Raw genomic sequence first — 18,401 nt, 5'->3', positions numbered from 1 at the left:
TGCTTTAATTGTGACCTTTGGACTGTCTAATGTATCAGGGCAGAGGGGTGCTACTTGTATGGGCGGGTAATCACCCCTATCCTTAAGTAGTCTCGTGGGTAAATACTTTGTGTGTCTATGATTAGGTTCAGAAAATGATTTTAGAATTATGTTAATGGTTTGCAAATGATAATAATATGTTATTTATGAATCTCATGTTGGCCACACATTGTTTTAATATATGTTGTTTCTTTCCTTACTGAGATGTGTCTCACCCAAATACGAATTTATCTTTTTCAGGACGTCCGTGTGATCGAGCTTAGAGAGCTCGAGGTTGATAGCATTTTTGGTTTATAGAAAGAGAAAAGGGGATAAAACATTTTGATGATATTTTGGGATGTATATAAGTTATGTTTTATGTTTTATGTTTTAAGTTTTCTGAGATATGGATGGTTGTGGAACATACTTGCATTTTGTGAATACTGAATGTTTTTGGAGATACGTGTATATATGAGAATACAAATGACGAATGGTTATTATAAATTATGGATTAAAATAGTAAACTCTGGTATTTTATTTTTATGATTAAGGATCATAGTTATGTTTTTCGCTGCATACATGGTATTTATTTATGGATTATCAGGATTTTATCGAGTATAACATGCCAGACTAGGTTTAAGGGTTCGGGGCGTTACAAGGAAACTATAGCTTCAATTGAAAATGTGTCCCAATTGTGTATATAATGTTTGGACTTGACAAGGAATTTTTCACTGAAAAGGTACTTTGCTTGCACATTTTCTTTTAAGATTATTCAATATGAGTCTATAAAGAGAATTTTCATACATCTTATATGGATGCTACGTATCATTTGATTCAAATTTATATCGATTATCAAGCTATATTAGTTATTTAACTATCAAAATCATACAATTTGTCATTACATGATAGTGTGAATATGTACGTGAATAAAAAGAACTTCGTACTACTTGTTATTTTTTCTTCTCCTTAGTTTTGTATTTATATATAATGGTATTGAAGGCTCTTTGTGTACTCTACTAATCCACAAGTTTAGACTAGCCCCTATACCTTCTCCACGTAAATATTAGGTCTTATTTATTTATTTTTAAATCGACGAGATTAATTTATTAAAACTTTCATCATATATTAGGAATATGAATTTAAAGCCTTTGATATGGATAACAAAATTAATATTTTTTAATAGAATTTCAACTAATAAACAAAAGCATTCACATGCAAAAGCACATTCTTTGATTAGTGAAGTGAAAAACTAAAACTGTCTTAAAAAATTGTATAATTTAAATTATATGTTATATACTATAAATAAATTTGAAACAAAACACATGTATAAATTATTGGGGAATTTTTAGACTTAAAATTTGAGCGTGACCTAAACACCTTAAAACACATCTTTCATGAAGATATATGGCCTTGTGAGGGACTAGAAAGTAGAATGAATCTGTACCTTACTTGGATGTGTTTGGGAATAAGACCATAACGATTCCTTAATTCTCAGTACATATTAATTGAGCAATAAAGAGTTTTCTTGGTCCATTGGAAATCCAGACCCACGGCTTAGATAGCACATTTATCATTTCATATCCCTTTTAAACCTTTCTTATAAGAGTCGAAGTCAACATCTTTCACATGAAAATCCTAAACCGGACACGTTTAGACAAACCTATAAGATAGTAAATTTAAATATTTTTAAAAAATTCTTTGTAACGAAGATTCACCTATCAATAATTTTGCATCTTCTTTTGTCAAAAAGTAAAAAATAAATTCAACTCGAAGTTTTACTTCTCTACTCAAAATTCAAGTCTTCTCAATCAATAGTTTTAGCCAAAAAGGGAAAAAAAAAAAAATATTAATCACCTTTCAATAGTTTCACAAGACTGCCCAAATGACAATTATTGCTTTTTAATTTTCTTTCTTCTTTCTTGAAGTGTTTTTGAGAAACACTTTCATGACTAATTTGTGAAGAATTATAATTGACTTTGATTTCCTTTTTCATTGTTTTTGTTTTTCAAACGGAAGTCCTCAAAAGAAGGGTTTCCTCATGAAAACAGGGCATCCAATCCAAGACTGCCGTAAAACCACGAAAAGAATCAAGGCCAATTGCCAATTGCCAATTGCCAATTGCCAATTGCAAAGAGCAGAGCAACCCCATGGCTTTTATTATTATTAGCAGCCTCGGCCTCGGTCGCAGCCTCCCGCGTTCTCTCACTTTTTCCCAAAAGTAGTGTAGATTAATTCTTTTAAAGGGACGAAACGGGAGCCCGATTCATTGACGTCTCAACGCCTCCTGTCTTCTAGCTTCCCTCAACACAGCACCATCCCTCCCTCCCTCCCCGTCTCTCTCTCGGTGTGACCGAAGCTTCTGTAACTAGCTGAATATTCAGCCGAGACTTTGCAATCTCTCTCTCTCTCTCTCTCTCTCTCTCTCCCCTTTGGACATGTTGAAGCTGTGGAAATGGTACCAGAATTGTTTGGCGGTTCATCCGGTTAAGACGCAGATTATCAGCTCGGGAGTTATCTGGGGATTTGGTGATGTTGCAGCTCAGACCGTCACTCACACGACAGCCCGGAGACGCAGTCAAATTCCTGTAAGTAGCCATGAACAACAACCAATTAGTCTTTTGTTTTCGTGGATCGTTCCCGCATAATTAATGTGTGTCTGACTATTGTTCACTGTTTCGGCAAATGGGCATCTTCAAATCTCGTCTTCCAATTTGCCGTTTGGGCAAATGTGCATCTGTGTTTTCTTCTCTATATCTATTGTTTGTGCTTTTCTTCTTTGCTTGGCTGTCAATTTTCTTTTTTGGGCACTTTTCCGGGTGTTTTTATTCGTTTTGCGAATTACTTGCTTTGTGCCGTTGTTTAGGGAAATGGTATTTGTGTTTTAATTGCTTTATTTTTCTTTTTGATGACCTCTGAAATATTTTATTTAATTTTTGGTTTGGGCAAATGCGCATCTTTATTTGTTTCTTTTTTTCTTTATATAATGTATCCCACGTCTGTGCAATTGAAATCCCTTATTTTAATTTCGATTCTTTCTCTTTCTGCATTAGTTTTTCCATCTTTTCTTTTAGTTTTGATTTCTCAAAAATGGCTTTGTAATTTTCATTGCCACTCTCTCAGTTAGGCTATCGATGAAATCATATTGAGCCTTTATTCTCTCTTTTATTGCCAAATAGCTTAGTTGACTACTATAAATGATTGGAACATTTAATACATTTATGTATTTCAACCCCCAATATAGAATATTTTCTTGTTCTCATTACCGATAAAGGTTCCCCCCCTCCCCCCTTCGGCAACTCATGGTTTATTGTTTACATAAATATATTGATTTCCTGTGGACTGTGGAGCCTTGCAAAATTTAGCCCTCTGGAAACTTCATTCTTCTTGATTTTTTTGTTTTGTATGGTTGAACTGGAAAATGTATTATGTTGAAAATTACATATTATTAAAATAAATGCCTACTTTTTTGGGGCAAAATCTGTTAAGGAAATAACAAGATTTCCATATGAAGATCATACACACAAGGCAACCCAAGATTCACCGTGTGGCAATGAAGACCGAAATTCTATCTTGAGATTGGTCAAACCACCAGACACGGATACTTACTTGGTGTAATCAACATGATTTACTTTAATTGTCTACTGAAGAAATTGTATAAATAGGAGTACTGTACAATGTAAATACACACTGCAAAATATAGAAAATCTTTCTTTCAATTCTATTCTTCCTCTCCAAATTCTAGACTCTGAATTTCTTCATGGTATCAGAGCCAAATTAGGATTTCGATGTTAATCACCGATTGCTGATTGTCGATCGCAAAGCCGCTTGCGCCTCTCTCTCTCTCTTTTCTCCCTCTCTCCACCATCGCCGGTTCCTTTTTGCTCGCCGCCGTTGCTTCCGTTCCACGCTTCATTGCCAATCTCTCCGGCACCCACTTCTTCAGGCTCCGATCAATGACTCTCTACCTCCTTCGACGCAACGCAGATCAGATCATCATTGCCAGACTACGTGCAGATCTTCTCTGCAATTTTTCTAACTCCCGATGGCTACTACCACCCTCAGCTCTCCTCCGCCATCCGTTCTCGCCACCACCGACAATATCCCTGCTGATCAATCTCAAATCTACACCTTACCTTTCTCAAATCTCCTTTTATGCTGCCCCTATATTCTTAATTTTTAATTGTACAAATACTAAGGTTACTCGTGGGTGCACTAATTTCCACACAGCACTAAAGCCCAGATAGCCATATACCCATATTTATCTTTGAAAAAAAAAAAATCTTCTGCTTGTCTCCATGGCTACCAATACTGCAGGCACCGACAATTTTTATAATCCAACTCATGTTTTTTATCTCAGTAATTCCAACAATCTTGGCATCGTCTTGGTTTCCAATCTCTTGACTGAAACCAACTACAACACATGGCGCCAATCCTTGGTCATTGCCCTCAGTACCAAGAACAAGGTCGGCTTCATTGATGGTACCATATCCCAGCCCTCCAAGACCTCTTTTGCCGAGTGTCGACAATGGAATCGTTGCAATAACATGGTAAAAACATGACTGCTCAACTCTCTTTCAAAAGAAATTTCTGCTAGTGTTCTCTTTTGTGATCTTGCTCGAGATATTTGGATAGATTTGAAGGAACATTTTTCTCAAGTTAATGGTCCTAGGATGTATCATCTTGAACAAGAAATCCATAATCTTGTTCAAGGTAATACGTCTGTGGCCACCTATTTTACAAGGCTGAAATTGCTATGGGATGAGTTGTCGTCTCTTCAATCTAATCTCTTCAAGGGAGATGTTCCATACCAACAGTACCAAGGCACCATGAAGTTCCTCATGAGACTTAATGACTCCTATGGTGCAATTTGCGACCAGATTCTCTTGATGGATCCTTTGCCCACAATCAACTGCATCTACAGTTTAGTCCTTCAAGAAGATTGTCAATGGGACATCCAAACTCCCTCACTTGTTGATGGGGTTGCATTAACTACAAAAGGTATTCTCCCCACCCAAAAAGATGGCAAGCCGTTCTACAAACCTAGACCAAAGTGTACTCACTGTCACAAAGAAGGTCATACTGTGGATTGCTGCTACTTCATCCATGGGTTCCCATTTGGACCCCATAAAACTAGCTCCAGTTCCAAACCAAGTGCACACCAGGTCTCTTCCGTTAACAACGATCCGTCCACTAGTAGTCTTCCTTTTACTCCGGATCAATGCTAACAGCTTTTAGCCTTGCTCTACTCCCAGTCATCGCCTATGGCAAACCATATAGGTAAGATTGAGTCTTTATCGGATATATTCTCCCATATTTCTTCCGAAAGTCTTTGGATTCTTGATAGTGGAGCCACCGATCACATGGTGCGCTCTCCCATTGACTTAACCTATTCTATTCCTATTTCTGGTCGCACAGTACGACTACATGATGGTTCTCATGCTATGGTAACACATATTGGATCCATCATTTTCTCTCCTTCCCTTATTTTGAAAAATGTTCTTTGTGTTCTTTCCTTTCATTTTAACCTCATTTTTGTTCGCCTGTAAGTCAAAATCTCAATTGCTTAATCATTTTTTCTACACACCTGTGTTTTATTCAGGACCGACGCTTGATGAGGATGATTGGATAGGGCACTGAGAAGGATGGGTTGTACTACTTCCACAAGCCATCTCCTGCACGTTGTCAGGTGGCTACATCGAATTCCCAACTATGGCATCGCTGACTTGATCATTTATCTAATAAAGTCTTGTCTTTACTTTCACAACATATTTTTGGCATTTGTTCTAATTTGGATTCATGTTGAACAAGCACTCCCTTCTTGTCCTATCCCATCATCTGGCTCGGCGGCAGTCCGTTCTTCAGGTACTTTTTATCCTCTTTCTGCTTTTATTTCTTATGATTCCCTTTCTTCTACACACCGTGCTTTCACCACTGCTATCTCCATTGCACAAGAACCCCAGTCTTTTTTGCAAGCCATGTAGGATACCAAGTGGCGTGCTGCCATGCGTGTTGAGATTGATGCCTTGGAAGCTAATCACACTTGGACTTTGACTCCTCTTCCACCCCACAAGCGACCCATTGGCTGCAAATGGGTGTACAAAATCAAATACAATCCTGATGGATTTGTAGAACGTTACAAGACTCGCCTTGTTGACAAAGGCTACAACCAAAAGGAAAGGATTGATTACACTGAAACTTTTGCCCCTGTTGCCAAGTTGGTCACGATTCGCACTGTCCTCGCTCTTGCTGCTATCCACAATTGGCACCTTTTTTAGCTTGTAGTTAATAATGCCTTTCTACATGGTGATCTCGATGAAGATGTTTACATGCATCTTCCTCCTGGCTTTAGACGAAACAGGGAGACCAGGATTTGCAAGCTTAACAAGTCTTTATACGGCCTCAAACAAGCATCTAGGTAGTGGTATGCTAAATTATCTTTCACACTTATCAATGCCGGATATAAGCAATCTAAAGCAGATTACTCTATGTTCGTCCAATCCCACGAAACAAGTTTCACCATCATCTTGGTCTATGAAGATGATATTCTTTTGGCAGGAAACAACTTGGAATAGATCAATGGGCTTAAAAAATACTTGGGAGAATGCTTCAAACTGAAGGATCTTGGTCTCTTGAAATACTTTCTATGGATAGAGGTGGCTTGTTCCAAAACTAGAATTTTCCTATCACAAAGGAAATATGCCTCGGAGATACTTGAGGAGACTGGTTTCCTTGGGGCAAAACCGTCTAATCTACCAATGGAACCAAACCTGGCACTTAGTGAGATGGATGGGGAACTTATCTCGGATCCATATTCATATCAAAGACTGGTTAGGAAACTGATATATTTGACTATTACTAGACTAGATTTGGCATATGCGGTGCACACATTGAGCCAATTCATGGATAAGCCTCGAACTTCCCACTTGGATGCAACACATCATGTTTTGCCCTATTTCAAACAGTCATCTAGGCAAGGAATTCTTTTGTCAGCTTCTAGTGGTATTCAGTTACATGCATTCTGTGATGTTGATTAGACTCGATGCAGAGACACTCGACAATCTGTTACTGAGTACTGTATTTTACTTGGAAGATCACCAATCTCTTGGAAAACCAAGAAGCAAACAACAATTTCACGATCCCTAGCTGAAGCAGAATACCGCTTTATGGCATCAACCTATTGTGAAATTACTTGGTTAAAGCAACTTTTGACAGATCTCCAAATAGCTCACCTACAACCAATCAAGCTGTATTGTGATAATAAAGTAGCTATTCACATCGCATCTAATCCAGTTTTTCACGAGCGAACAAAACATATAGAGATCGATTGCCATCTTGTACGGGAGAAGATCCAAAATCAAGTTATTCACACTATTCACACACCCACAAGTCAGCAGCCTGCGAATTTATTCACAAAAGCACTCGGACCCACACAATTCAACCATTTACTGAGCAAGTTGAGTATGATCAATATCTACTCCAACTTGAGGGGGGGTGTTAAGGAAATAACATGATTTCCATAAGAAGATCATACACACAAGGCAACCCAAGATTCACCATGTGGCAATGAAGACCGAAATTCTCTTTTGAGATTGGTCAAACCACCAGACATGGATACTTAATTGGTGTAATCAACATGATTTACTTTAATTGTCTAATGAAGAAATTGTATAAATAGGAGCACTGCACAATGTAAATACATCCTGAAAATATAGAAAATATTTCTTTCAATTCTATTCTTCCTCGCCAAATTCTAGACTCTGAATTCTTCAATATCTCTCTTAACATAGTTTGTGATGATAAACTGTTCTGTAAGTTGTGTGAAGTCATAAACTTTGTCTGGGAGAAGGGTTATTGTCATAGTCCTATAGAATTAATGCTTTCTCGAAGGAAACGTTTTTTTGCTTTAATTTCTGCTTCTTTTGTGCTTAATACTTTTTGTCACTTAGTTTTGGCAGATTGGCTATGTTAAAGAGTGTTTTACTAGGTGTATTTGGTTAAAAATGCCTTTTTCCTTGATAATCTGCATGGGGAAGTATGGAGCCATTGCCAGCAATTTTTTTTTTTGGGGAAGAGGGGGGGGGGGGGGGTCAAGGTTGATTTGTGATGAAATTTTTGAATGTATTTTTCTTACCCTGACGGAGCATGGTTTCGTAGATACTGAGAAATTGTGATTAATTTGGCCTTCAAAGGTGTGAAGTAGATCACTTTGTTTTTTACGATCATATTGATATGTAAAAAATACAATTGATTATGCATATCACTTATGTTGATAGAAATTCGTGGAGGATATAGTGACAAAGGTGGTGATAGTAAAGGAATGCAAGAATTGAAGCGGCCCTTATGCACCAAATCCAATTTGGGATAATTGAAATATTTATTGGGCATTGGAGTAGACAAATCACAATTGAGGATATTTCTATGATAAAGGAAATGTGCTTGACTTTTTTAGTGAAGCAGGGGTATTAGCGCATAAACTAATTGATACACCTATGGATCCCAACTCTAAATTAGTCACAAATGATGGTGAAATTGTTGATAGATCTTGGACAATATATAAGATTAGTTAGGAAGATGTCTTATAAGTACTGGGTTATATACTCTTTTTTTTTATCAGTTCATGGAAGATCTCATTAAAGGGCAAGGGATGCCATCCAAAAACAAACAACAAAGAGAAAGTCACCCACACTACAGGGTGTCAAAAAACGCAAGCATTACATGAGTGTCACTCACAACCAGACCATTGTGTTAACTGCCAACTAGTCACAGTGCCAATCCATCTGTCTTTGACAGCATGAAGGGGGGTAGCTGTTCCTTTGAAAGCTCTCTTATTCCTTTCCCTCCGCACAGCCCAAAAGATGGCAAGGCGAATGCGGGACAAAACCTTCCTCCTATCCTTGCTTGTGTAATTCCTTTCTGAGCCCATAACTCATCTTCACTGTTCTGGCAGTAAGTTGGCAAGGCGAATGCGGGGCAAAACCTTCCTCCTATCCTTGCTTGAGTGATTCCTTTCAGAGCCCATAACTCATCTTCACTGTTCTGGCAGTAGCCTACTGCTGCCTGGTTAGAGCAGTAGCTAGATTCCAAAATTTTTTGGTCAAGGAGCAGTGCAAGCGGATGTGTTTTTGACTGATTCAGCATTATTCAGACACGACTAGCACCTCTTTGAACTGGCCAGATCTCTCGTTTTGCAAGTTGCCAATGATAAGAATCTTCCCAAGAGTTGCCTTGCTAAAAAAAAAAAAAAAAAAACTGTGGTTTTCCGGACAGGCTTCCAAGGGTTATTGCTGTTGGTAACTGCAGAAGAGTGAGAATTTCGTAATAGGATCTGACCAGAAAATGACCATTTTTATCCAGGATACACTTGGGATCATCAGAAGTATTCTGATATTGGGTTTTGTGCAAGCTCCCGTAAGATTCTGTGAGGGAGTTAGCTCCCCAACCAAGGACATTTCTATCCAAGGGAACTTTCGAGGAGAACTCATGCTCTATAAACTAAAGGCGACCGCTGATTGAAGCATCTTCATCGCAGGCTAGATTGAAAACAGAAGGAAAATTAGTGGTGAGAGGGGACTGGGTACACCAAACATCATGCCCAAAAAAAGACATTGTCCCGATTTCCAGCTTGTACTCACTGTGGACTGGTGGACTAGTTTGGGATTTAGTTGTGCATATCTTGATGTAGTTCAACAGTGATGTGGTTCAATGTATATTATACGAGAATCATGTACATATTTTAATATAAGGATATATAAAACACAATTTGTGCTAGATCTTTATTTGATAGAAGGTCTGCTACTAATAGTGTGTTTGTTTGGTGGAAAGCTGGTGTCTTGACATAGTAAGAAGCAAATTGTGGTTGCAAGGTATAAGGATGAACCTAAGTAAGGACTATGGCTCATATTACTTTGAGTTGATTTGGTTGATGAAATGTTCAAAGGAATGTTTCAAAAGGTGCAATCTAGGACCTACTCAAGATAAGGAATGCTAGAACACATTGAGGCGTGGTATAAAATACTGAACTCCCAAAAAACAGATAATGGAACCAACTAGTCTTATGCGTGTATTTAAAAAAAGGTGCACCTCTTGCACTTTCTTGTTTGAGGCTTACACATTTTGGGTTTGTGAATTTGAAGTTAGATTTTAGTGACTGAACTGGGGCTAGCAATATTTAGTTAGATGTGTGTATGAAAGGATTAAGGAATGCTCTAATTTGAGTGGACCATTAGTACTTTTAATCAAAACTTTTTCATAATAATTGAGAGTTGCATCTTGGATCATGAACACAATTTTAACTCAATGAACAATTTGGATTATGCACACATTCTTTTGATTCTCTTAACATGGCTTACTTGAATGAATTTTTTTTGTGCTTAGAATGACCAACAAATAAATCATATATTTTTTTTCCAAGTCTGCTTGAAATTTTCCTAATTTTTCCTTGTTTTTCGATATTCATTTAATTTAAGTATATAATTCTATATTTTTAAAAAAATGATAAAAATCCCAAGAAGCTTATGCCTTGAGGTGCCTCTCTAGGGTTAAAAAGCCTCACTTTATGCCTTTGCATTTGTATACATTGGATGAAGGAGCTTGGCTGCTTGGGTTTCCAACTCATGAAGTAAATTTGTGAGGATAAAGCAAGAGTCCTTGTTGCCCCAAATCTAGATCATGAGAAGATGGAGCAGATTGAAGTTGATTGTCATTTTGTTAGAGAGAAACTTCTAAAAAAAATAACCAAGACTACCCATGTGAAGTTAGAGGAGTACCTTGCTGTTGCTGATTTGTTCATTAAGTCATTAGGAGGTGCCTGGGTGAAGTTCATCTGTAACAAATTGAGGACATATATATATATATATATATCTATATTTCTTGAGGAGGAGTGTGTTGGTTACTGAGTGCATTGGATTAACGGTTATTATGGTTTTTGTGTACATATTTGAATATAAATACTGCAGGAGGCTACCACAGTGACCAAGCCTTCAAGTTAAAAAAAACAAAATGGCTTAAGCCTCCCAGTTTTCTCATTCCTCTCTCTCTCTCTCTCTCTCTCACACACACACACACACACACACACACACACACATTAAATTTATCAGGATATTATGTTAAATTTACAATGGTTAGATTGCATCGGATTTTATTTTGTTATATTTTATTTTTTCGCAGCAGTGTCATTTCAAAATGTGTTGTCTGGTCAGTTAGTTTTTTGCCATGCAATCGTTTGATGTGAAACGATTTCAAAAGATTGTTGATTAGTCTTGACCTAGAAAAGAGAAAAAGCGCTAGGTTACTTACTTAGGTTGGGAATATTCTTATTGTTAGGTTTTCTAAGACAAAAATAGCATCTTAAAATAAAATTTATGCAATTATACTTGTTTTTTTTTCTAGAAACTATGGCCTATTTTCTAATGTTCAATGGCCTTTTCTAAGATGTTCATGACTTATTTTTTTCAATTTCCTTCCTAGTAGTTTGTTAGCGATGAAGAGTTTCTCTTTATGCATAAATTCCTGTAAGTGCTGTTAATTAGCTTATTCAATGATGGGATGATAATTTCTTTTTTGAACAATAGGATGAAGATAAAGAACTAAAGATCAACTGGAAACGAGTGGCTACTACAAGCTTGTTTGGATTTGGATTTGTTGGACCTGTTGGCCACTTCTGGTTAGTGTTTTTCACTCTTCATAAATACCCTTGCCGAGCGGCTGTAGTGTGCCATCATGAAAGATTCTTCTTAACTTGTGGATTTTACAACTATCACCTGCTACCTGCTAGCTTTCAAAAGAGCTCTTCTCAATGAAACAACACTTTAAGATCACTGATATTAGGCTTTTGTCACTCTATTAATTTTTTCTTAAAATGTGATTTTTTGGCTGCAAAATTTCAATGTCAATTTTCATTTCACTTTTTCTCAAAATGGTGGAAATTAATATTAGAGGATGGATTATTTTTTTCTTTATGAACCTTTAGAAACTATTAATAAGCATAATAATGCAATATAGAAATAAAATATTATAGATGAAATGCATCAATGGCAGGTATGTGCTGTATAAGGTGCAATAATTTTCATACATCATATGAATATTCAATGTGAATGAAAGTCATATATCAGTTAAATAGTAGTTATTATGCAAATCTTGTATTTGCCAAAATTTTGAGATTTTGATGAATTTTGAATGATTTGTGGAAATTTTGTAAGGTGGATCTTGAGGGATGTGGAAAATAGAAATCATGAAATTGTCATAATCTATATAGAGGAAAAATTTTAATGCTGAAAATTTTTTGTAACAAAAGAAATTGACCAAACATTTATGCAAATCAAGATCTGTTATCGAACTTGATCATTTTTGCAATCTTTAAGCACACTTTGCTGGTGTACCCTCTGCTAAAAATATAAATGTTTTGCAATGAAAAAACATTTTCTGGCAAATTAAGTCAAGAACAGTGATTATATGGATCATGTCAGTCATCATGCACTTTCTTAGGGATTAAAATGAATTATATGGATGTGTTGCTGACCTGTTTATTAGGTATATTTTGGTTCCGTGTAAAAAATTTAGCTTCAACTGCGTTTGCATTTGGTCTCACTTTTGATCCTCCTCATAGAGTTTATGAAGTTATTGGAGCTGAGCTTTTGCAAGTGGGAACTATGACCATTCAAGGGCACCCTTTGTGCTGTTTTTCTTATTATATTTGGATCAAGTTTGAGGATAAAATTTTCAGGTGTTATTTTTACACAAATAAATAAATAAATTCAGGACATGATGAGTAGGATTTTGAGGGGGTGAGGATGGTGGGGAAGAACAAGAAGAGGGTAAATTTTAAATTTTCAAAGTGTTTGAAGGGTCTTGCGTTCTTTCCAGAACCTTCCTACATGCACCCTTTTGGAGTCAGATCTGGAAGAGATGAGTATGCACTGTATTAAAGAGGCTTTATTATTGGTTTCTTTGGGATTTTAGTGGGAGCTTTTGGGAATTTTGTAGGACCACCTATGTGTAGTTGTTTGCAAAGTGTTGTATAATGAAGATGTAACTGCATGAACAAGTTTAAAATCAAGAAAAAAATGAATTAGCATGGATGGATTTTTTGTCTTAGATGAACGCAACATCTAGTTTTAAGTGCTTTGATAATGAAGAAGAATGTAATAGTTATGCAACATATAAGGTAATGTTGCTTAGAAGGCAAGCAGAAGGTAAAGTTGCTTCGATGTAAAAGGAAGCAATATTGCACCCATGCCCAAATGACAGTTTCAAGGTGGAACTGGAATTTGTCACATATAAATGTTTTGAGCTGTTCAGTTTGCCTTCCAAGTACGTTGAGAGAGAGGGAGTAAATATTCTCATCAATTTCTTCTCTTCTTGCAGGTATGAAGCTTTGGACCGAGTTATAAGATTGCGACTTAGGTTGCAACCAAACTCGTTTCGGTTTGTAGCTACTAAGGTAGCTGTCGATGGGATCATTTTTGGGCCCTTGGATTTGCTTGTGTTCTTCAGTTACATGGGCTTTTCTACAGGAAAAAGTGTTGCTCAAGTTAAGCAAGATGTGAAGAGGGATTTTTTACCGGCCTTGATTTTAGAGGGTGGAGTATGGCCAATTGTTCAGGTTGCTAATTTCCGATTTATTCCTGTGAGATACCAACTCCTCTATGTCAACTTCTTTTGCCTGTTGGATAGCTGTTTCCTATCATGGGTGGAGCAACAAGAGGATGCTCCTTGGAAGCAATGGATCAAATCTGTTCTGGCTTTGAAAGAAAAAGAAGGTCAAGGTGGATGATTGACCCTTCCCAAGTGTTATTTTGGCATTCTCTCCAGTTCTCTCAGCTGTTATAAGGAAAATACTTCTCAAGAATTACGAAGTTGCGGAAAAAAAAAACCTAAAATGCCAACTAGGGTTTTAAAAGTCGGGATTTGAGCAAGTGTTGGTGAAGCTGCTCTCATGCTTCTCTGATTTTCAAAGAGAATGCAAGGAAATTGACATTAAATGCTTTAAACCCATTTTTTAATAATGATTTTGTGACTATATGCCTTTTCAGGTTGTGAGATTTTACCAGGTCGCGTATCAAATCTATTGGAAGTACCATCAAATGGGTTTTCTAATGTCTCTTTCTTTCCCTTTTTTTTTTGCCCCCTTCAACATTCAACTCTCAAATACTCATGTAAAGTGTCATTGGACAGGAGAATTTTAATCCCTTTCCTTTTTACCTTACTTTTTGTTATCAGTGCAAGCAGAAATTCTTCTTTGCACAAAAATGTTATTTTTGTTATCCGTGTACTCTCTTTTATTACTCCTTAGCGTTTTATGTTTGGCTTTATGCCGATAATATATGCCTCAGCAGCCTGGGAGAGACTGTCCCAACTATATCCTAGGTCTGTGAGAGCTAGGGAATCCCACTTTCCCACTTTCCCAGTTACATTTTTATTGAATCAGAAGATGACTAAAATGTATTTAGCCAAGCCTAAATATTTTAACAAAAATTAAGTATCAATGTCACATTTGGTTTAAAGAATAGAATTGAATGAATTTAAATGGAAGTAATGAAAAATCTAGTAACAAATTGGATTCCATTCTTATGTACTAAACATGCACTTATTAAACAATAGACATAAATTTAAATATTTACATTAAAATATTTAAATATAATTAAAATTGCCTTTCAATTTGAATTGTAAATTCTTTGTCATCTCTTATAACACTTATTTTTCTTAGTGGCAGAATGTTTGACAAAGTTTATATAGACCTCTTTTTGTCAGCAATTGAAAGAATATAACATCATATATCCATCATAATTTTTCATTTCATTTCGCTCCCCAGTTCATTCCATTCTTAATATTCCAAACATTAGTATGAATCTAGCACTTCAACATCTATTAAGTAAAAATTGCATGCAAGGAAATACGAGCTTAGCCCATGAAAATGCAGACCTATTTTCTCAAGAACTTTAATCAACTAGTTTTTTAACCAATAATTAAAATTTTAATGTACAAAACAAAAAGATCAGAAGCAACCAATGTTGATAATCACATACAAATTCTGCAAAACACATGATGTGCGTCAAAGCAGCTGATATAATGGCTCATGCCCTGTTGAAGCCACAAGTGCCCACAAGCAGGGTATGTTAGCCATTTCACAGGTGGTTGTCATCTGTCTGCAGCAGTGGATGGAAAAGAGTGCTGAAATTGCCTTCATCCGGGGCTCAAGTGAGCAAAGCCCTAGCCTGCAGTGGCAGCGCTGATAAATTTTACATTAGTTTTTCTTACTACTATACTCCATGTAAGTTCAGAGTTCAGACAAAAGGATGCTCTGTAAATAATCATTGTTTTGTGTTCCCATAGTTGAATCCACATCCTAATTAACAGCCATGTTGGACAACCTCACGCCTGACAATAGCTCCTCCGGCAAAGTAACTAGGAACCTGCGCATCTATTTGTGCACAACCATTACGTGACAAGCCTCATTTAGAAGCTCAAAAGGGTTATAAGCCATTACAGAAATGATCCACTCAGAAAAGCAGATGAATTTGAATTTTGAACCGTGAGCGATAAAATTTCTCAAGCATTTTTCTTTCTTCCTCAAGTGTAATTTTATAAATTGATTGTTCAAAATCACATCAGCATCTCAATTTTATCATTATTGTTGGCTTGTCATGTTATGTTTGCAGGCATTTTGGTGTTTGTAGAGTTTCCCCTTCTTCAGTTTACGATCAATTGCTGTATTTAGAACTAGGGAAGGAGATAAAGTAGAAGGGAGGAGAGAACTCGCTTAGTTGGCCAAGCCCTCGCTTCTAAAGAGTACAGTTATATTCATCAGCAGACGTCCAGACATAAAAATGAAGCACAATTCCAATCCCATGAGAAAATACATCTAGCTTCTCAGCGACTTTTCCACTCGTCTCAAATGGAGCCAAGAACCTATGAGCAGTGAACATGAATGTTGAGGAGGAATCGGTTTCAATGATCAATGATAATAACACTAGTCCATGATGACTACGCTAATGGTAAATCTGTCAGCCTGGGATGTGCATGGAAAACTAGTAATTCAAATATGAAATTGACACGTCAGTGAAGCAATTGGAAACAACCAGCCAAATCCAGATGTACAAGAATGAGTAAAAAAAGTTGGGGCTAAAAGTCTCCAGTCATTCCAAGCCAATTAATTAAATTGTCAAATTGAAGTGCATGGCATTACAACAGTTATTTTAAAAAATAGGTCCAAATAAAAAGTCCAAAATCCCCTGGTACCTAGGGGGATATGAGAGTAATAAGAGCATTAGCATAAGAAAAACTTGGCTAGTCCAAAGAAAGGTGAATAACAAACTCATATTTGTTAATTAAATACACCCATGAAAAGAATATATTCATCAACTAGATAAAAACAAGAAGAAGCCTTAAGTCCCACTAGGTGGGATTGGCTACATGAAACCCTTTTACATCAATTCGTCCGATCAAGAGCGTTTTCCTTTATTAAATTAAGGGCTATTAAATCCTTTCTCACTACCTCATTCCAAGTTATTTTAGGCCTATCCTTATTTTTTTTCATATCAGACACAATAACTAATTCACTTCTCTTTACAGGTGCTCTACTAGGGCTGCGTTTCAAATGTCCAAACCATCTAAGATGCCCCTCCTTTATCTTGTTTCCATGCTGTGCATAAATTATTACACATATATTCATTTCTTACTTTATATTTTAATATTAAATCACTCATCCACCTTAACATTCACATCTTAACAACAAACCTTTTTTGTACATGTTTTTTAGTTGTCCAACATTCTAAGCCATAAAACATAGCTGACCTTATAGCTGTCTTATAAAATTTTCCTTTTAATTTTAAGGATATTCTACAATCACACAACACACCTAACGCACTCCTCCATTTTACCCAGCCTGTTTTAAGTCTATGTACTACATCTTTTTAAAAATCCCCTTCAACTTGCATAATAAATCTAAGATATCTAAATTAATCAGTGCTATTAGTCTCTTGATTATCAAGTTTAATCTTCTCTATATTGCTACTCCTTACATTACTAAAATTATATTTCATATATTTTGTCTTATTCCTACTTATCCGAAACCTTTTAGACATAAAGGTGACTCCAAAGTTCTAACTAAGATTCCGCTCTGCTCCTACTATCATCAATCAACACAATATCATCTGCAAACAGCATACACCAAGAGATCTCATTTTGGATATCCTTAGTTCATCAATTACTAAAGTAAAAAGATAAGGACTAAAGTAGAACTTAATGTGTGATTGGTAAATCTTTAGATTCGCCTCCTACAATCCTAAAGCTAGTCATTATTCTATCATACATATTCTTAATGACCTCCATATATCTACTACAAACTCTCTTATTTTCTAAGGCCCACCAAAGAACTTCCCTAGGTACTCTATCAAAAGCTTTCTCTAGGTCAATAAAAACTATATGCAAGTCCCTCTTCTTTTCCCTAAACTTTTCCATTAAACTTCTTAAAAGATAAATAGCTTCTGTTGTTGATTTCCTAGACATAAAACCAAATTGATTTTCTGAAATCTTTGTTTCTAATTGTATTCTATGTTTAATTACCTTTTCCCATAATTTTATTATATGACTCATAATCTTAATTCCATGATAGTTATTACAATTTTGAATATATTCATCAACTAGATGTGAAGTGAAATTACGCAACGCATTCCCAAAATATCACTCGAAACTGTTTGGAAAAACCAACAAACATATCATACTAGTTAACAAAGAGTGGCATAAATTGCAAGGCCTTTTTTTTTTACAGGTAATTGTGGGACTAACATCACTTCCACAACTGTATTTTAATCTCTCACTCTCTCACACAGAGGCACATGCACATGTACTCCTATTCTCCAAAATTTTCAGTATCCTATTATCGAAGTACTAGCAGTATCCCTAGTAATGCATGGAGTCTTACATCAACATAAGTGAGAAGTCTCAATAAACTATGGGATGTCTCAAAATGTGTGCAAATTTAGATTATGTGTGTGTGTGTATTAAACCATGACCACACGATTAGTCTCATTAATTTTATTTTCTGGTTTACAGACATAAGCGCAAATAAGCATATATTATTATCACTTCAAATTTGCAAGATATATTTATGATTATATATTACATAATAATTCAAAACATTTGTGTGAGTGTGTGTAAACACCCAAAAATGATACAGAGAAAAAAAAAAAAAAACAGGATTAGCACAACAAAAGAGAAAAGGCTAAGTTATAATTTGACAGAAATGGAAATAAAAGGGCAGTGCACCAGCCAGAAAGTCCCCATAAAATAAGAACTGAAGATGTGAAAACGTAAGCAAGCAAGAGAAACATGCAATATACCTGCCTGAACATTTACCGAAGAGTAACACCCTACAACAGAAGGAT

General features: G+C 36.1%; 1 protein-coding gene across 1 annotated transcript; it reads left to right on the top strand.

Annotated features, from left to right (window-relative positions):
• Positions 1 to 1,950: 1,950 nt before the first annotated feature.
• LOC131150898 (uncharacterized) lies at positions 1,951 to 14,265 on the top strand. The gene is made up of 3 exons (XM_058101963.1): positions 1,951 to 2,603; positions 11,589 to 11,680; positions 13,381 to 14,265. Exons 1-3 carry the CDS (start codon positions 2,454 to 2,456, stop codon positions 13,787 to 13,789), a joined length of 651 nt encoding a protein of 216 aa, XP_057957946.1. The 5' UTR covers positions 1,951 to 2,453; the 3' UTR covers positions 13,790 to 14,265.
• Positions 14,266 to 18,401: the final 4,136 nt, after the last annotated feature.

Source organism: Malania oleifera, chromosome 3 (genome assembly GCF_029873635.1).
Source record: "Malania oleifera isolate guangnan ecotype guangnan chromosome 3, ASM2987363v1, whole genome shotgun sequence".
NCBI classification, from domain to species: domain Eukaryota; kingdom Viridiplantae; phylum Streptophyta; class Magnoliopsida; order Santalales; family Ximeniaceae; genus Malania; species Malania oleifera.
Note: the sequence above shows the minus strand (reverse complement) of the source record. Positions and strands in the feature narration are given on the sequence as shown.